Here is a 21,447-nt window from a genome sequence, read left to right on the forward strand (position 1 = left end):
TGTTGCTGATGCACTTTTAACTGTGTTATTTAAAAACTTAATCGCGCTGCTGGTAATCGCGCTACAGAGCTGTTAGAGCTCTTTAAATTCACGCTGCCTACCTAGGTGTCGGCTTCTTAGGCCGGGGAACAGTCAGGCTCACTCGCACCCTAATTGGATTTCACCCGCATTTGGCGGGATACAGACAGCTTAGCGGGTCCGACCGCCATCTTGGGTGGGGTTGAAGGCAGGGAGCACTTCGGGCGCCATCTTGCTTAGGGCAAGGGACGCAGGAGGCGGACTCCCACTCGGTCCAATATCATAAAAGGATGGACGAGCAAGCGTGCAGCGCTCGCGCGCAGCACACGCGACGTAGGCGCGCCAGAGGTAAGCCCGTTTGCGCCTGTTCGCGCAACGGGCGCGCTCGGGGCCGCTCCCTCTGGCCTTCCGCACTCTCCCCGCCTAGTTTATTCTCGGGCTACCCTATTGGAACTGAGACCGAGCCAGTCGCCCTCGACTCAGAAGGCTGCTGCTCTACCTCCGTCTCACTCTCTGTCTTGTGGATTGCTTAACGTTCGGTCGCTTTGCAAACACCACACAGAGATTGCCTTCTTCATCGAGTCCTCTGGGCTTGATGTCCTGTTTTTAACAGAAACTTGGACTCGGGAGGACTGCCTGGTTGAATTGGGCCTGGCCTGCCCCCCAGGTTTCAAAATCATCCACACTTCTAGGTTGAAGCATAGGGGTGGTGGAATTGGTGTCATTTACAGAGAAACGTTGGGTCTCTTCCAACTTAAAATTAGAGAGGTTTCGGGCTTTGAGCTGATGGGATTCTCTTTCAAAGATCATGAGAGAACATTGCTCAAGGGCGTTCTTTGTTATCGCCTGCCGGGCTCGGTATCCTTCCTATCAGATTTCGTCGACCTGATATATGACCTCTCTAATACCCACTCCAAGCTGCTGGTCCTAGGGGATTTTAACCTGCGGCAGGGTGGCCCGCTGGATGGTGCGTTTACGACACTCTGTCAAGCTCTTGGCGACATTCAGTTGCAGCAACTGGTCCGATCAGCGACTCACAGGGGGGGTCATGCCCTGGACTTGGTCTTTGCTGACGCTCAACTAGTAGTGGTCAATGATATCCTATGTCAATACTGGACCGACCACTCGCTGGTTGCTTTCTCCCTTTGCATAGAGGATCATCCCTCGGGGGAAGCCGGCGCCGGACAGGCTAAACTGGGTAGACCTTGGTCCCGCTTCTACATAAATTCACCATCGTTGCCTTCCCTATTACCAGATAACTTTTGCCTGAGTAATTCGGTGGAGGAAAGCTATCTCACCTTGTGCCGGTCCATTACTAACACGTTAGACATGGTTGCGCCCCTTCGCAAGTCGCGAGGTAGATTGAACCGGGCCTGTCCCTGGTACACAGAGGAGATGCGGCAGCTGAAGTTGAGCTGCAAACGCGCCGAGAGAGCTTGGAGGAAGCAGTACTCGACCTCAGCGAGGGCCTCGTTTAGGCTGGCACTGCAGGGCTATAAGGCGCAGATCAAGCTGGCTAAGGCGGCTTTTCTAGAAACCACCCTGAACCAGGCGCCCAATAAGTCTCAAGCCCTGTTTAAAATTGTTAGGGAATTGACCCATCCTGTATGCGTGGCCAATACGGTCTTTGCGTCGCAGGCCCTGTGTGACTCCCTGGCAGGTGCTTTTGAGGAGAAGACCGCTAAGATCTTGGATGGCTTAAAAAACCCATTGCCTCCTGCTCTTGGCTCGGGAGCTCTGGTTAGCCCGTCCAGTCGACCCCGGCCGGTTGTCTTTGGCCCCGGCTTGGGAGCTCCGGACGGGTCACCCAGTCGACCCCAGCCGAGTGATCCAGTCCTTGGTTTGGGAGCTCCGGATATTTTTTCCAGTCGACCCCAACTAAGAAATTTTCCAAGTCCCTCCTTTGAGGAATTTTGTAGCATGGCACGCACAGTGTCATCGGGCTCTCCGCTCGATCCATTGCCACCCAAATTCTGGAAGGCATTTCAGGCGGAACTTTTCCAGCCCTTGTATTCCATCTGCCTCCAGTCTTTGGATTCGGCAACCGTTCCCGAGTGCTGGAAGTTGGCAGTCGTGTCACCACTGCTCAAGAAACCAACGCTGGACCCCGCCTGTCTTTCCAACTACAGGCCCATCTCTTTATTCCCTTTTCCTATTAAGATCGTGGAAAAATGGGTGACCCGCTCCCTTTCAGGCTTCCTGGAAGAAATCGGATGGTTCGATGAGACACAGTTTGGCATGGGACGGAATCCGCACTGGTAACCGTATTGGACAATCTCCGTTCGCGTGTCGACAGTGGTCGGGCAGCCTTCTAGGTGCTGCTCGACATGTCGGCCGCGTTCGATACGGTCTGCCATCGGACCCTCATCAGGAGGCTTGAGGAGTGCGGGGTCACAGAGGGGGCAAGAGACTGGCTGGTATCCTATCTTAGCAACCGGCAGTAGCTGGTTGCGCTTCCTCCATTTCGATCGGAGCCACGGAAAGTAGGGCAGGGGGTTCCACAGGGCTCAGCCATCAGCCCTATACTTTTTAATCTGTACCTCCACCCTCTGGTCCAGCTTATAAAATCTTTCGGCATCTCGGCTTTTAACTACGCCGATGACACCCAGCTGGCCTTTTCTCTGGAAGGAAATAATGCGGTCTCGCTGGAGACTTTCCATTGTTGTATGGCAGCCACAGCGGATTGGCTGCGGGCCAATTCCCTACAATTTAACAGCACAAAGACAGAGGTGCTTCACTGCTCCATGGACCGGATACCGCGGATACTCCCAGAGAATTTTTGGCCTGCCACTTTCCCCGAGCCAGTGTCGGCTGCGGAGTCAGCTCGTAATTTGGGGGTGATCTTCGGCCCAAATTTACAACTTGACATGCACGTCAACAAGACCATCTCTACGTGCATGATGCTGCTGTGCATGATGCTGCTGCGCATGCTGCGTAAAGTCCTGCCCCTTCTCCCTGCCCAGGCCAGGCCGGAAGTAGTTCGCGGGATAATACTGAGTCTTCTAGACTATTGTAATGCGCTACTTCTGAAGGCCCCAAAAAATCTGTTGGGGAAGTTACAACGGGTGCAGAATATGGCCGCCAAGTTGGCTCTTTCTCGCCCTAATGTCAGCTCTTCCACTCTAGCTTTAAGGGACCTACACTGGCTGCCGGTGCACCTTCGTGTATTGTTTAAAGCGGCGTTCCTGGTGTTTAAGGCGGTACATCGACAGGGCCCAGTGCCCCTGCAGAATATTTTCGCCTGGTACTCTGCCCCGCGGCTCCTTCGCTCTTCTTCGGCACAACTGCTTGTGGTCCCGAGGTTCCAGAGAGTTAGGATGGGTGGTCGCTCGTTTAGTGTCGCAGCGGCCAAACTTTGGAACTCCCTGCCACTCTCTCTGAGAAGCCATAGGGATTACTTCCCGTTTAGGAAAGCCCTAAAAACGCATCTTTTTCCTGGAAAAGTCTGAGCAGCAAAAAGTGTTGTTGACCGAATCTCAAGCGCCAGGATGCCCTTTGGGTGACAGGACCGTGCTCTATAAATACACCTACATACATACATACATACTCCTGAACAACCGGATGCTACTTCTAAGCTTTCATTCCCACGTGCCTCATCATTTATGCTTGTAAGCAAGTTTACCAGTTCCACATGCCAGGCTCACTTACCCTTCACATTACTCCTATGGATTTTGTCCTCACAACACTCTTACATCCGTCAGTAAATCCCTAACCAGTGCCGGTCTCTTCTCTACCACACTCCAATGGATCCACCCCCCCCCCCCCCCCCCCCCCATGACTTCCTATCACTGGCTTAGAAGTAGCAACGGAAAAACTCCATACATATTCACCTTTTTTGGGTGCGCTTTTATTTTTCAAATGAGTTGCTTCATTCAGCTTAGTATCATCTAAATCATTCTCTGTGCATGGCTTAACACAATTCATTGATTTCACACTCATCCCCACGTCATTGGCATTATGTACTACAAAAGATTCTCACTGACATCTCACATACTGCAATAGGTTCACATGCAGCCCCATGTAACTGATCACATATGCTACAATAAAGCATCACTCATTCCTCGCACTACTGGCCTATTTCACTTCCATGGCAAAAGATGACGATATCACACTGTGGTGTAGCAGCTTGGTGGCTGCAAGGTTACCGAAGAATTTCCTTTTGTTTTTGCGCACAATGCTGCTCAGGAACTCTTTGCCCTCACTGGACCTATACCAGTCAGTGACGATCACAGAGCCTGGCATCAGAAATGCAGCCATCCCTCCACTGCAACGTCCTTTGGCTAGGCATAGTCTTCCCAAGTGCAGGTAGTCACTGTAGTGAGACAAAAACAAGACAAGTAGTAATATGGAAAGCAAGTGCACACACTTTACTAAATAATGACACTGTAATTTTCAAGATCCTCTTTCCTACAACATGACCAATTTTACTAACATAGTTATTCTGCATTGGGAGACCCACCAACTTATTTTCTGCATTCAATGGTATAGTAGTCAGCACACAGCACAATTCAAACATTTCATTTAAGATGGGGCATCAGCTTAAAATCCGCAGCATTCTCTTATCGGCTAAAAGTTGAATTGACAACTTCTCTGGAGTGTAGGTACACAGTGATTAAGTTGATGAAGAAAAGAGATGCCCTTTATGCATACAATATGTGTAAAAACACTAGTTTCATGGGTTTGGGCTGACTTCTCTTTTTACTCCAGAAACTCTGCTGATTTTATTGAGATTTTCCTTAAATGGAAAGGGGTCAGAACTCTTTACGGGTATGACAAGAACTTAGGTAATAGCTACTTACTATAATTAATATTTCTGATGAATATTTTGCATTTTATGTTTCCGAGTCTTCTCATTATATTTTCTGTAATGCCTTATGAGATTTCCTGTAATAAAGCTTTACATTTACTGCTCATCTAGAACTCACTTGAGTCGCTAGGTTTGATGGAATTGTTTATTACCCTGCTAATTTGATAGGAACAAGGAAAAAGGAAAAGAGGGTGGTATCTCTAACTGATAAATCAACTGGAGTGAAGGTGCTGAGTGTGAAGGTAAAATTTGAGGCATCTGAGAACATTGGGGTGCACTTGATTATTGGGCTTCAGAGGCCACAAAGATTTGGTCGCAGAGGATGCTTAACATTAGAGCACTTTCTCTGTAACGGGCCCCTCTCCCCATAAAAACTCTCCTGTGAATATTGTGCACGCTTCCAAAAACCCAGGGTAGAAAACAATTTTGCCAAATTACCCAATATCGGATTCTCCTGCAGTGACAAACTGGATTGGCTGTACGTTTCTGATTGAGATTAGAGTGTAAATAAGATGAACGAGAACAACTGAATTGAGAAAGTATGCATCGTTTCAGACAAGGTTGTGGTAATGGATTTCTGTTTGGTTTTGAGTTGTTTAGGTTTGTGATGATACCCATGGGTTCGATTGGTGGATTAATTATTATTGTACTGATGTACAATATGTGTGTATTGTATTTTGGACCACTGATTCATGTTTATTAAGTGTTCAGATTATTGATTTGAAGATGTTATCAGATTAGTGGAAATCCAAGATCTCAAGCTATTCGAATTATTTGTCTGTCATAGTGATGTATAGAGCGAGGCGCTGTCTACACCTGGAACGGGATTCTAAGCTAACAATTTCTTCTTCTACGTTGTTCATATTCATTTGGGTTGGTGTAACCTGCTCTTGTGTGCACAGGAAGTAGGGCGCGCTGCAGGTGGGAAGACTATTTGTAAGTGAGTTGTGGTTATCATCGTGTTGGTTAGAGACTAGAGAGCTATCAACTTTATGGCTTTATTTTGACTGCCCTGTCCTAAATTAAACAGACATGGGGTTTATTTAGTTTGAGTATAAAAGGGGGTTTGTAATTGTTCCCTGTTCACAAATAAATTGTGCAGGGATAGATTGTCGGGCCAGGAGCCGCGCTGGGATTGGGGAGACATCACTGCAAAGCAGTGTTCCAAATGGCGAGTTAATAAGCTGCACTGAGATAGGTTGACCTTCAACAGAGCTGCTCTGCTACTGGTTGTTGTTCGCTAATTCGTTTGTTGAGATTTGAGGAGATTTTTTGAGCTTGGAAGAATCTATTGATGAACTTTTGAAAATAGGAAGTTAATTTACAAAATCCAAACCTGTGCATAGGCTTAGAAAGGGTAAACAATCACCAACTGAAGGAACACAAGCATATGAAATAGCGAAAGAAGTTGGTAATTATTAGGGCTCCCAGTTTTATGGCATGTATGTTTTTAACATTTCTGTCTGTATTTATACAGATTTATTTTTGGGTAATTTTATCTGTATTTACCCACACTTTTTTTTCGCAAGCAAACAAAGAAGCTGCAGCTAGTATTTTTTCACAGTTATTTAAATAGACAATGCACACTTGATTGTTATAGGTTTAGATCGATTTATGTAAATGGGTAAATGGGTTACTACCTTTAACAAATATTTTTGTTACTTGCAGTTCTTTGAAAACGAATTTTATTGAGTTATCAAAAACATACGCACATGGAAGTGCCAAATTAGGGCTGTAAATGGACAATTGAAATCAAAATCAGTACTTAGCAGGATATTACATTTCCACATTACACCAGCAATCGTCGGTAAGCAAAAGAAGAATAGGAACCCCATCCTGATATGGGGAAATGTGATCTGAGATGGGGATAATCCCCTGTACCCCATCCTCTGTCCTGCAGTTCAAGTCAGTGAGATCTATTAGTTGATATCTCTCCGGCCATCATCTGTAGCATGTAACTCTAACAACCCCCCCCCCCCCCCCCCCCCCCAATCTCAACTATCCCCCAACCCCCCGCCAGGCATGTCGCTCAGTTAGTAAAGTTTCGTTGCTGGATCCGTGGGCAAGACAGTGATGTTCTGTGGCCTATGCATTCCAAACCTCAGGTGTCAGGGACAAGTGTTCTCCCAGGGTCACCCCGCCCTATCTGCGCTCTGCCCTCTAGTCGATCAGTGCCTCCCAACCTCAGTTGTCTGCTGCTGGATCCCCACCTCAACCAGGAGTGCCCTCAATAGCGCCAGACAGGTGTTTTACCAGATCCACCCGTGCGACCCACTCATGCGCCTTCTCCAGGGATTTATCGCTCCCAGCGCGGCTAGCCATTCACAATCTAGAATTCCCCTCCGCTTCTGCTCATTTCACTAACTCCCTAGTCAAGCCTGCTAAATTGGGGCCAGTCTTTGCCTTCCAGTGGCTGGTGATCTCCCTCTGGGCCAAGACCAGCCCCAGGTCTATAAACTTGCTAGTGACTTTGGTCTTGGCAGTATGAGGAAACCAATGCAACTAACAGCAGCTCGGTGTCAGTGCTACCCCTCTTTCCGTTGCCACAGTCAGCTCAAACGTCACTCCCCTCCAGTACTCTCCTAGAAGTGGACAGTCCCAAAACATGTGGAGGAACCCCGCCCCCTCCACGTTACACTGTGGACATGCTGTCAGAACTCCGCAGTATTCGTTCACCTAACCCGGGGTGAGGTATGCCCTATGCAACATGTAGAAGTGAATTAGCTGGAAGCGGGCATTCCTGGAACACTTCCAGGCCCGTTCTACCAATTCCCCCCACGGCTTCTTCCCAATGGGTTCACCCCAATCCTCTTCCCACTTGAGATGCAGGGCCGACAAGGGCTCTCTCAAGCTGTGGGTAATCCTAAAATATAGGCAAGTGACCGCCTTAATCGGTTCGATGCAGACCCAGCATTATCTAGGAAATAAGTTGTCAATCGCAGATCCAATCGTGGTCTTAAACACCGGATCTTCTAGCGTCTCCGGTCTCAAACACCAATTAGGAATGGCGGGCCTCACCAGTATCCAATCCAGCGATATTAGCAGCGGGTTCTGATCAGAAATCGTTCTAGTCAAATATTCACTATGGGTAAGCCCTCCGTGGACTTCTGGAGAGCAAAGGAACGAGTCCAGATGAACATGTAACTCGTGCAACCCATAGAAGTATGAGTAGTCCCTATCCCCTGGGTGATGGGCCCTCCAAGTATCTATCGGTCCCCACTGGCCCTTCCAAGCCCGCGTAGTCGCTGCAAGTCTGTGCATGGAAGCATCTGGGAGAGGTGGATGAGAGCGATCCAGGTCTACGTCAGCAACACAATTAAAGTCACCCCCAGCAGTACTGAACCTGTCAACAGGGGAGCCAGCTTCCCAGATAGGCGCGCAAAGAAACCAGCTTGGTCTACGTTGGGGGCATAGAAGCTCCCTAACACTATATCCCTGCCGTCTAGTCGTCTCGCTACCACCAAATATCTACCATCTGGGTCAATCAGCTGCCTAGTGCTCTGAAACGGAACCCCCGCTCGTTTCCAGATCAATGTGCCCTTGACAAAGGCAGAGTATGAGGTGTAGAACAACTGGCCCCTCTATCTACACTGCAGCACCGCCCCTTCCGTCTGTGTTAAATGCGTTTCCTGCAGCAGAACAAACTGGACACCCCTTCACACCAAATACGAATGAATTTTGTGTCGGCGTGTCATACTGTGCATGCCCCTAACTTTCCATGACATACATTTAAGTACTACGGTGGAACCCATATCTTGAACCTCAGTGATCTCCCCTTCTACCCCACCTCAGCGACATGCCTTACCCCTGTAAAAAACACAAAAAACAACCCCATGTAACTCTCCAACATCCACTCCCCAGGACAGGTACATTCAAACTAGTTCCCATCCAAACTAATGCAACAATCAATTGGTTACTAAGGGCCATATGAATCAAGCCTTTTTTGATTCGCAAAGGCCGAAATTCGCCGAATTTCGGCCTTTGCGAATCGCAAAAGGCTGTTTTGCATAAAATGATATGTATCAAACTATCGCATCTTAAGGAATCGCACATACTTGCGATTCCTTATTTTGCTATAGCATTTAAGGAATCGCAATTTTGCGATTCCTTAAATGCTATGTAAGAAGCTTTTTAGACTTGCGATTTCAGGTTTAGGAATCGCAAATTAGCACCAACTACAAGTTGGTGGTAATTTGCGATTTCTGGTAAATATGCACAATTGTGCATTTGTGAGGGTGGCATATGATGCACATACCTGCCCATTGGGCAGGTATGTGCGCCATATGCACCCACATGTAATTTACAGGGGTGCAGCAGGGTGTCCTTGAAACACCCCTGCAATAATTCTCAAATTGCGATTAGCAAATTGCGAATTCGCAATTTGAGAATTATTTGGAAATCATTCCGATGGGCCTCCTGGCCCATAGGAATGCATTGGAAAATATTCCTTAATTGCGAATTCGCAATTAAGGAAGATTAAGGAATCGCTCGAAAAAAGCGAATTTCTTCATACATACCGTTTTGCGATTCCTAAATAGCGATTCCTTAAAAATCGCTATTTAGGAATCGCAAAACGGAACTAGGATACATATGGCCCTAAACGTGGTGAGGTCTGTACTGACCCAATAGGACCCAGAGCCCCCCTGACCACTCCCCCGCCCATATCAATCAGGAGGGCACCAAACTATCGTTCATGGCAGGAGTCACCGCCCCTCCGCCCCTGGAGTCCTGCTCGATCAGGAGTCGATCCTCTGCTCCAGCTCGGGCCAATCTCACCCAATGTCATGTATCCATCTCACATGAGGAAGCCCGCCGTCTGGGGTCTAACCATGGGAAGTTCAGGCTCAGAGTCCCCGTTCATGCTGCCGGTAGGAGAAGTCTCAAGTCTGCCCATATCACGGCTAGCAACAGTGGATCACGGGCTAGTCACGCTCCGGCTGATCTCCACAACCGCCCTCACAGCCCTGTTCCTTTCAAGTTGGAGTCTGGAGGTGTTATGGACCTTTGAGACCTCAGAGGCTCAGGTGATCTTCGTTCCGCTGTGCTCGACGGGGAAGCACTCCTCGTTCCCGGTTTTTTGCGCCTCCAGCCAATGTCATCCTTGCTCTGGTGTATCGAATAAATGTGTACCTGCCCCATCTACTACTCTTAGGCGTGCTGGGAACAACATAGTGTATGGTAGTTGCAGCTGTCGAAGTTTCCGCTTTAGTGCAAGAAAGGAAGCGCGCCACCTCTGCACCTCCCTGGTGAAATCAGGGAAAATCATCACCCTGGCGCTGGCGATTTGGAGGTTCTGCTTTCCTCGTGCCTGCTGCTAGATGTGGTCTCTGTCGCAGTAATGAAGCAAGCGCACAACCATCGGTCGGGGTTGTGCTCGGCTTTGGAGGTCTGGTTGGGACCCTGTGCGCACATTCAAGGGCGAAGAAGGGGGAGAGCCCCGCCGGGGCCACCTCGGACCAAAGCCAATTCTCCAAGTACCGAACAGCCTCGTCTCCTTCCTCTCGTTCCGGCACCCCCACTATGCGCAGATTGTTCCTGTGAGACCGCCCTTCACTGTCTTCTGCTCTCACCTCCAAGATTCTGACACTGTCCTCTACCAATTTCAGAGAGCGCTGCAGGGTAGAGATTGCGCCCGGGACCTCCTCCAAAGTCGTCTCAGTAGCTTTCACCCGCTCTTTGAGCTTGAGGTAGTCATCCTTCAGTTGGTTGAGATCCACCCCTATGGCGTCCATCCTAGTCTCCAAAGCTTTCCTCGAGGAGGTGATGGCCTGCATTATGTGCGCCAGCGTGGGGCCCTCTGCCACGTCGTCTCTCCGCCGTTCCGCCACGTCCTCCTCTTCATCCGATTGCTGCCCCGTGGCTTCCACGTGTAAGGCCGTGAAACCCTTCTGGCGGGATGTTCGGCCCATTCGGACTGATTGCGATGGGTCACGCAAAACTTCCAAAGGGGAGCACATAGAAGTTCAGGAAAAATCAGAATATGCAGTGCGCCCAGGCAAGTTCAGGAAGTACACCCCGGCATAGTAGGCCGTTCCCATGGTGCTGCACAGTAGAGAGAGAGTACTATTCAAGTTTGCCAGCAAGGAAGGGGAACCGGGTGGTGAGCGCGTCTCCGGGTCGAGCAGAGCGCTCCCAGCAGCCCTGGTGCCCCGCACTCACCAGTAATCCCGTCAGCCGCTGCTCCGAAATGCCTCCGGAGCAATGAAGCCTCTTATGGAGCCCCAGGAGCTCTGTGTGAGCACTCTGCGATTTCTTCCGCCTCAGCTCCAGTCATCTTAGGTGCGCATCACTCGGAGCCACCCGGTTTCAACAACAGCGTTTCAGTCACTGTGGGGTCAGCGCTGAGCCCCCATCTTCACCCAGCACAGGCAGCAGGGTTTCGGCCACCAGGATTTCGATAATGGGCCCTTTCAAGGTGCCAAGATGATTGCAAGCAGGGGTGCGGCGCGGGCAGAGCTCCGGAGTCCACTTCCCCTCACATCGGCGCCAAGCCACGCCCCGTTACTTGCAGTTCTTAAATTATAATCCTTCTAATATAGCATAGTGAGCTATGAAGGACATGTGGCTCCTACACCTTGTAACCTCGACTATCTTATGCAACACATCCTACCACTTCCCCTGGGATCACAGCTTACAGGACTTTGGACGCAGCTTTGACTTGTCTACTGGTTTGTATCCCAGTCACCCTCCCCCTCCTCTTTCCAGGCTGTGTCTCTCACCCTCCCCTCCTCTTTCCCTCCTCCATTCTCTGTCTACTTCCCCCTGCTCCTATCCCCCTCCCCTGAATCCCTCAATTTCCCTGCTTTTTCACTTAAGTATATGTCCTTCTTGTTTGTCTCGACCTACATGTAACTATGTTGCCATGCACTAATAACTGTGTAACCTTTGTAACAATGTAACCTGCAACTATGGTCCAATACTCATGTAAAGCGCTCAGATACCTCTGGGTCTAGCCAGCGCTATATAAAACCTTTAAAATAAATAAAATACCGGGTGATTTACACACATATGATTTATTGTCAATGTATAATATGTACGCGCGATGTAAAGTGCTCTGACCCCCCCCCCGCATTGGGATGAGTAGTGCTATAAAAGAAATAAAACAAAGTAGTGGTATTTATATTGTTATTTGTGTAAATACTGGTACAGGCCTGGTACAGACCAACACATCTAACTACAGTGCATGCCTATCTTCTATATACAGGGACTGAAAAAAGTCAAAAGCATGCCTCTCTTAAGTACCCGTGAAGTGATAAGTTGTTTTTCCCCTGGTTTGCTTATGAGGTGTGCATGCCCCCTTCCCCCATATCTCCCCTCCCACCTTGCCAGCATAGCTCCCGCCAGGATACTTCAACATAAAAAGGCCTGGTGTCCCCTCAACATATGCCTTTGTTATGGCTACGGCCTACTGTACTTCCAGGAATGGTGCACTTCCCCAGCCGTGGAGTATGGCGAGTATGGCGTGCTGAGTCCGGCAGTAGCTTGCCGGTCTCTTTGTACTTGGTGCGTTTTCTGCGTTTTCCTCATGGTTTTTACAGCAGAGAAGTGGAGACTAAATCAGGACGAGTGAGGTATTTCTTGGGTCCCCCTAGGCTCTGACGGGCTGTCTCTCTTCCTTGGTGGTCTTCGGTGTCGAAGCCGAGCTTGTGTTTGGAAGCTCGGCGTTTCAGCTTCCCGCTTCCTGCAGACTCCCCCTACCAACTGCCGGGTTTTTTTTCTAGTGATCCCCGGCTGTCAATAGTATCGAGAAACGCGGATGGTTTTTTGTGAAGGGGGCGGCCACCTTTCAGAGCCGGCTTGGCTCCGAGAGTTAGGCGCTGCACGATTGTGGCGAAGAAACACGGGCAGGGTGATCAGACCCGTTTTCGGAGCGGGGGCGGCGTACTCTGATCATGTGAAAAACCTACGAGTGTATCGCTATAGCTACCCCCTATGAGAGGAACTGTTGGATCTCGTGCTAAAAGCTGGGGCAGTTCAGGACTACAAGAAGGTAGAAGCCTGGAATCGGAATAAGATAGTGGGCAACCAGAGTATAACAAGTATCGATTTTGGGGACGAACTCAATCAGTACTTTGCCAGTGGGCGTCCGCATCATGATCTCATTAGTGATCCTCAATCTGATAGCAGGAGGAAGTATTGCATGGAGAAAGGCGGCAAAAGTGCAGCGGTTTGTGACCCCGAAGCTCCCGTACTAGAATTGGGCTCTGCAACGGCATTGGCATCGGCCCAAAGAACTGTACATCAAACGGGAGTTACTCGCTATACATTTAGAAACCGGGTTGCCAACTTAACATCAGCTCCACTAAATTCACTAAACAAAAATCCATCCACCTCTCCACCTATAATTCAGGTTAAGCCTACTTCACATAGAGGGAAGGGGAGTGGGGGACATATTGGAGCATATACTCCTCCTGGAAGAGGAAAGGGCAGGAGGAAAGCCAAAGGCGGTACTTCTGCTTCAGTGAGAGTAACTCCATCGCTGAAATCCTATTACAAGGTCCTCTCTTCGTCCGGCTCTGAAAGGTCAAAGATAATGGCTGCAAATAATGCTGCACCTACTTTAATTGAAATTGATGTAAATAATGTTACTCCTACTCCTACTTCGAGTAAAATACAGGCAGATACAGTATTGACTGCATTGAACACTGAGGGCGAGTTATCTAAGTCTAACCACAAGATACAGATGTCATCATCGCCATTAGCGGATACAGTTCATCCCGCAATAGAACTTTCCAATAGCTTTTCCGCCCTTGATATCCACGATGTTCACAATGGTCAAGAGGAGCAGGATATAGTTGTGAGAGATCCAGGAGAATCCAAGATTGACTCATCTAATCGAAAGGGGGCCGGGAGTAATCATAACCCAGAGAGCACAGGTCCAACTAATAGCGGTACATCTGATAGCGATACCCCTCCAACAGATTTTACCCCGGGACCTTGGCAGCTATTTTATTGGGCCTGAAGGAGGACATAGGGAAGCGTTTCTCCATATCAGAGATGAATCAAATGGCCATCCAGGCCTCGTGTGAGGCCGTGGCCAAAAAAGTGGAGGAGGTTTCTTTAAGGACTGACGCCCTGGAAGCAGAGCTCCCCAAGATTAAAGAAGCAATTGCTGCTTCCTCAGACGCCATGGATAAACTGGCTCAACAAAACCGAGAAATCCTTGAAAGACTTGAAAACCATTCAAGGAAGAATAATCTAAAATTCCTGAATGTGCCGGAGGATCTTGAGGGCAATGATATTAAGGCGTTTATCGTTGCTGTTCTGAAAACAACAATCCTAAAGGACTCAACTGATGTTGATCAAGATTTATTGACGGACATTCAGAGAGTCCATCGGGATCCGTATAGAAGGAACCCTGCGAAGGAGCGTCCTAGGAAGATCCTTGTCAACTTTCTGACATATACCAAAGAGAAGATTCTTTCCTTGGCCCTCAAAGCAGGCTCAATAAGATAAACATCCTTTTCTAGCCCCTTCTCTTTCACAATACACTCTGATGTCTCTCATATTACTGCGACAAAACAATGGGAGATGGGGAAGAGACTCACGACTTTGAATTCATTGGGGGTGCGTGCCCAGCTTAGATTCCCCTCCTCACTCCGCGTAATGTGGAATAATCACATGCATAACATCCGTCATGTTGAAGAAGCAGTCAGTCTGATTGAAAAAATCAAGGGGGGCGGTAAAGAGGGGAATGGCGAGGCTTTGCAGCTGGTAGTTAGGCGGTAGGGGTAGTATGAATATTATATTTCTATTTTTCTTTCTTTGCCTCCTTTTTTCCACTACCAATGTTTGCTATGCAGTATTCACTGCTGATACACCAAGCTAAACAAGTTAAATCACTGTAGAAAAAATATGCACTTTTGTCAATCCATAAAGACCAGGGGGGGGAGAGGGTTCCGTCAAGGAGCTGAATGCTCATGAAGGATGGGAGGGTTCCCTAGGGAGGGAGGGGTGAGGGTGTGGTGGGCGATAAAAGTGAAAAAAGTGAAAAAAGTTCCTTATTTCACAATAGTTAGTGGGAATCTTTATTCAGAAAAGTGGGCGTACCAGGGTCAGGAGGGAGAGAGACTAGATGATGGCGGATAATAACATATCCTGTATCACCTGGAATGTTAATGGGCTTCGATGTCCATGGAGGCGTATGTTAATTTTAAAATATCTAGAGCAGTCTCCGGCTAAAATAATTCCTCTCCAGGAAACTCACTTGAGTATCACTGAGGCAAGGGAACTTTTTGGAAAGATCAGTTGGAGAGATACATTTTGTTGCTCCGGGCAGTCCGTGGTAAACAAAGGAGTTGCCATTTTGATTAAAGTGGGCAGTGGTGGCACCTTAAAGTTTAGTTCAACAGACCAGTCAGGGCGATGGGTCCTGGCAGGAGTAGAGTTTAGCGGAAGGAAATTAACCATTGTATCATACTATGGACCAAATATAGACGATCCTTCCAGCCTATTAAAAATACAGTCTAATCTGGTTGAGGTTAATACCCCTATTGTTATAGGAGGGGACTTTAATGTCCTTCTCGACCCCCAGCAGGATCGTTCCAACCATTGCCGCCATATTGTAGCTCCGAGATCCCGACATGCTATGAAAAACATGATGCACGAGCTTGGCCTAATTGATGCTTGGAGAGCCAAAAAGGGGAATGGGTTGGGCTTTACATATTTCAGTAAAAAGCATGGGCATGCCTCTAGACTAGACTATGTTCTTGTGGACAGATTATGTCTAGACAAATTAGTAGAGATAGAAATACTGCCAAGTAGATTATCTGATCATGACCCTGTGATGTTTATTCTCTCAAAAGGGGTGACTACCAGAGCGACCGCTCCCAGATTGGCTTTAAAACGTACAGCCCTAAAGGACCCAGATATGGTTACTATGGTTTCTACATCCACTATCAACTATTTCTCTGATAATGGGGGGTCAGCGCCAACTGAAATAGTATGGGATACCTATAAGGCCTATATCCGAGGCCAGTTCCACAGCCTGATCTGTTCTAATAATAGGGAACAGAAACTGAAGTTTAAAATCTTAGAAGACAAAATCTCTAGTCTGGAGAGTTTAAGGCAGAAATCACATGTAGATAACTTACCACAGGTCCTGGTAGATCTAGAATGCCTCCGATCTGAATAATCGAGGGTTGTTGGACCAGAAGGTCAAAGCACAGTGGGCCGCTTACTCTATGGAAAACTATGAGTACGGAGAAAAAGCAGGGGAAACCCTGGCCAGTAAGATCAGGGCAGACCGGGTGAGAAATAATATAAACAAATTAATCATCGATGATCAGGGCACTGTGTCTTGCAAACAAGAGGACATGGAAGAATGCCTCCTCACCATGTTCTCAGAATTATACAAGGAAGAACAGTCTCCAAGTGCCACAAATACACTTCGGTGGCTAGAGAGCAAGGCCCTACCTAAATTGACTGATGAAGGGGGCGAGATCTTGAACGGACCATTTACGAATGAAGAAGTTAGTCGTCATATAAAAAAGGTCAAAAATAACAAAGCAGCCGGTCCTGACGCCCTCCCTGGCGAAGTATATAAAGTTCTCCAGCAGGCTTTACTCCCAAGACCCTGTGAACTTTTTAACTACATATATAGCCTGGAGGGTAGGACACCACCATCTTGGAAGGAGTCTATTGTCCTTATACTAAAACCAGGGAAGGACCCTCTTAAGGCAGACTCTTTTCGGCCAATCTCCCTGTTAAATGCGGATTATAAGATCTTTACCAGTATCCTGACAGGGAGATTGGCCAAACTGGCTCCCCTACTCATCAATCCCGACCAAAAGGGCTTCATGCCTGGTAGGCACATCCAGGAGTTGACTTTGCAGCTGATTGGCAGCATTGATCTGGCCGTGGCACAGTCGGAGCCCTTGGCAGTAGCTGCATACGATGCTGCGAAGGCCTTCGACCGTGTCAACTGGGGTTATCTATGGGATGTCCTGAACGTTATGGGGTTTGGGACAATCTTCCCCCATGTACTGAGAGGCTGCTATGAAGGTGCTTCGGCTAATATTTTGTTGAACAGTCTATTGACATCCTGTTTTAACATCAGCAGGGGAACAAGGCAGGGGTGCCCTATTTCGCCCCTCCTGTTCAACCTTTATATTGAGCCTCTGGCGCAAGCACGGAGGTTGGACGATCGGATAACACCGATCAAAGTGGAGGAGTACAGCTGTAAGCTCGCGTTGTACGCGGATGATCTGATGGTCTACACAAGCAATCCGGCATGGGTATTCCCCAGAGTAGAGGAGATAATGTCTGATTTTGGTCAACACTCAGGCTATCTTATTAACACTTTAAAAACTGAAACAATGTGTTGGGGGATTAACAACTGGCAAGGAGTCCAAAGTAGTCAGTTTAGATATCTGGGCATACTAATAACTCCTGACATAACCAACATACCCCAGATTAATATAAAGAGGGTGGCCAAGGATATTGATCAGCTTTTTTTGAGATGGCAGAATCTCCATCTGACGATATATGGTCGAGTCAATTTGGTTAAAATGGTGATTTTGTCCAAGTTAACATACCTTTTTAATGTGATACCCTTGGTTTTCCCTGAAAAAAAGCTCGGTAGAATTCAGGGAAAAATTGGAAGTTTCATCTGGGCCAATAAGAACTCCAGGCTATCATGGAAGAAATTAAAAAGAAGATTGTTAAAGGGGGGCCTTGCTCTTCCAGATGTCCTGGGGTATGCTCTTGCTTTCCAACTAAAAAGCATCCACAGTCTCCTCTCTAACCCAGACGAATCCAACTGGGGAAAGATTTTAGGGATCATGGCCCGTTAGGAAGGGAGAGGGCCCGGTTTTTTGTATATGTTTAGGGCTCAAAAGTTCTATAAAAAGGTACGTCTAAACGTTTTGAAACTGGCATTTTTAGTTTGGACCAGAGTAAAGGCAAGATGGGGCATAAAATACTATTCTGACTTCGCTCCAATTTGGGATTCCCCTGGCTTACCAATATGCCTTAAAGATAGTCTGCCCTAGTTGCGGATTATTAGAGGCCGACGATATCCATATATTCTATGAATGTCCCAGCTTAGACCTTTTCTGGGCCAATGTAGAGAGAGCTTGGGAGGGCATCTATAAGGTTAAAATTAAGCTGAACACAGTTAGATTTTTTGGGGGGTTAGACACGGATTTTGTTTGCAGGTTTAGGGAGACAAAGGTGGCTTTATTTTTTAACCTTGTCCTTGTTGCTCGCAGAGAGAATTGTAAGATCTGGAAAGACCCGAGCCCCCCCCCCCTCCGTACAAGAATTGGCTTAGAGCTGTATTGAGAATTGCACGTCTGGAAGTTGGTATGACACAAAATGTAAATAGTACGGTGTGGGAACCCCTGATGGAGTGGGGAAAAGAAATGAGGTTGGTCTAAAGCCTCAGGGTCCTATGATTACACCACGCCCTGAACAGAATGGGCAGGCCGGGCCGGCCTAAGACATAAGCAATAACTTCAGCCTGAGGCGCCCAGGACACAACTAGGGCTGTTAGTGTTTATTTGTGTTTGCCAACGGTGAAATGAGGACTATAAAAAAAAAAAAAGCCTGGTGTCCCCTTAGCGTCTGCCTTTGTTATGGCAACGCCCTACTGTACTTCCAGGAATGGTGCACTTCCCCACCCGCGGAAAACAATGCGGTTAAAAAAAAGACGAGAAAACTAAAATAGCGCTTAGCTGGAAAACTCTGTAAAGTGGTGCTAATATGTTTAGGTGTAAATAAAACCATTCTTGCCCCTTTGGGATCACTGTGCCTAGCTTCATTTTTACAAGTTTTGCACTTTTTTCCTTCTTTTTTTCTCTGTCCAGAGGCTGCACTCCGGAAGAGAAAAATGTCAGAATGAGACATTTCCAGCAAAAGTTTTTATTTCTTTTTTGGATCCATTTCAACGAGTAATCCTAACAAAAAGATAGCATCCGAAGAAGCTGAAACCTGGCTTACCAATCCACAGAGGCAAACATGAGATGTCATTGTAGCTACAATAAACAAGCATTTACAATGCAATAGGTCTCGCAGTGACATGTTTAAAGCTATTAGCATTGTAAATGACATTGTTTTTTATATTGTTTTTCTTTTATAAAAAGTATACAGTATATATTATTAAATATGCACCATTAGACGAGATGAATTAGTGACAAATTAAAAGTTTAAGCAACAGGAAATCTCATCTACATCACACTGATAAAACAAACTGGATTACATGCATTTGCGATTGTTTCACTTATTTGAGAGGGGTCTGTGTTTTATTGACAAATTATGCGTATAAATTGCTAAATTATTAGGTGTGTGTGCTTAGAATCTTTTAATTAAAACAGCTGGTGTTTCCTCTGCTTAAATTAGTATAGTCGTAGATTGTGCGAATAAATATCTGGAAAACAGATATTAGCTTTTGTGAATTATGTGGTTTTTATGTGAATTCTATTTTTCCTGCAAAGCTTAGTCAAAACATAACATGTCCCTTTAAAGGCAATGGACAGCTTAAACATTTGAGGGGATCATAGTAGGACACAGGTTACTAATGGTCTATGTATGCGATGCCCACATGTACAGAGGGAATTTGCACATTCAGGAAATGTTTAACTATCAACAATGGTAATGCAAGGGCAAAATGAATACTTGACTGATGATAGTAGTGTCTTTATATAATCATGTCCAGCCCCCAGCTCGACCCCCTTGCCCCGCCCACTAAGTTAATTTGAGTGGTACCTGTACTCATTTTTCTCATTTAAACGCTGCACGCAGGGCTTTAAGTGGGACGAGTCTTGCGGCGCTAACTAAAAAGCAGGTGCTGAGACAGGTCGCTATTGGGCTCTCCGTTTTTGCCCTCACCGTCAGGACGAAAAAACTTAATGTTAACACTGCAGCACTGTCACCCTTCACTGCCTGTGATGCAACTTCAAAGAGACTCGTTGTAGTTCTGTCACTGTCTCACCATTTCAGAACTGAAGCATTTTCAATGTGCTATGCTACGAAGTCATGGCTGTTGCTTATTTATGTCATGCATCTAACAACCATTGACAATACCAATAGCACCTGAGTGTTGTAAGTGTAATGTTACTTGCTGTATTATATATCTAGATGTAATGACAGAAGTAGCAAAATACCAGTCAGGCGGCACACTATGCTAAGTATAGATTTTCAGTGCTTTTAAGCCACGCCCTTAATTACATATCTCATGTCCCACAGTTTTTTCATCCCACTTAAAGCCCTGACTGCATGTAACCTCTAATTGCATCTACATTATTAAAGCTCGACTAATGCTTATTTTTCCAGACGTATTCTGTAGCATTGTACCGAAAAATAGTCGGTTTACAAAAGACATTGCCATTCAATTTTACGTGTAAGGATAATATGTTAGAGCTATCAAAGAGGTCACGTGACCTCGTGCTATTCGAAAGAAGAATACAGAATCCCCTTTTGCATTCTGGTACTAGTAGTTTTACTTTTCAGGCTTTATAAAGCCATTCCCTACTACTGTTATTTGCATTTCTGTACGTTTACAGCCTTCCAACGCGCTTGGCAGGCAACAAAAAAAAATATTACACAGTTTTCAAATAATAACGTGGCGCATTATAAATTAACATAGCGCTATGTTGCCCCGGGCTGAACATTGGCGCTACGGAAAACTATACTACGATGCTGCAGATTCTGGCCTGTCTCATCTCCGAAACGTCTCCAATAACTCAAAACAGAAAAAGTGTCCTGGCGGGGGCGTGTGGAGGGGGGCAGGGGGGAATAGTGGGACAGTTACCATATGGAGCACTTTGAACATCGCTTGCACAGTCCGGAGGGAGCACCGGTCTATGGTACCGGAGTCCTGGGACACCCTCATGGGGTGCTGGTGCTGGTCCGGAGAACGTGCACACTCATGACTGGTCCTGGGGTGTCCGGTGCTGCAGCAGCCTGCTCTGCCACTACAGCTACCTTATCTCTCACTACAACTGCTGCCGACCCCTTCGGCACCTTCCCCCACACCCTCACTTGAGCATTTACTCAAGCCCTGTGCACCATCTCTCAACACATAGGCCAGCCCCTTGTGTTCCCGACCCTCTGAACCGGTCCTCTCTTCCTCTGCCACTCTGCTGGTACCCCACAGCCCACTTCCGCTTTTATTGCCACGCTGCTGGTACCCCACAGCCCACTTCCGCTTTCATTGCTCTCCGTCTCGGCACTCCACTTTCTTAGCACTCGGCTGGTAGCATCACTCCACCCATTTGCCTAAGCCATGTATCCCCCTTTTCTCAGTATTGTGCAGCACCTGTACTTTTTGACGTGCCTTCGGGTGGAATGCACGCGTCGGGGTACCTGGGACTTGGAGTCCTGCTCATTGGCCGTTCCTCACGGCGGAAGAATTTCGGGCTACACACTTCTTCAACCCCCACTGAGCAGTTGCTCATCAGACACTACAACAACCTACCCTGGAGACAAACCTCAATCAATGCTTATATGATGCAGTTCTTGTGCACTTAGTCAGTCCCGGACTCCATGCCTCAGACCCATGTTATTCTGTTTCCCATAGCACAGATGTTGATTAGGCCGTGCACGGCTGCAGTTGCCCGCGTCTCCCACTACTTATTTACTATATCTGCACCAGTTCAATGGTACTAATCAGGCTGGATCAT

General features: G+C 47.2%; 1 protein-coding gene across 2 annotated transcripts in view; it reads right to left on the reverse strand.

Annotated features, from left to right (window-relative positions):
• CPLANE2 (ciliogenesis and planar polarity effector complex subunit 2) overlaps window positions 1-21,447 on the reverse strand; it is a 58,719-nt gene that overhangs the window by 15,858 nt on the left and 21,414 nt on the right. Inside the window, exon 2 of one of the 2 annotated variants that reach the window (XM_086921914.1) lies at window positions 4,192-4,330. In XM_086921914.1, coding sequence (XP_086778040.1) covers window positions 4,192-4,330 — 139 coding nt within the window. Of the gene's footprint in view, window positions 1-4,163; window positions 4,331-21,447 lie in introns of both variants that reach the window. The other variant, XM_086921912.1, reaches the window with a different exon arrangement.

Source organism: Lissotriton vulgaris, chromosome 5 (assembly GCF_964263255.1).
Source record: "Lissotriton vulgaris chromosome 5, aLisVul1.2, whole genome shotgun sequence".
NCBI lineage: Eukaryota > Metazoa > Chordata > Amphibia > Caudata > Salamandridae > Lissotriton > Lissotriton vulgaris.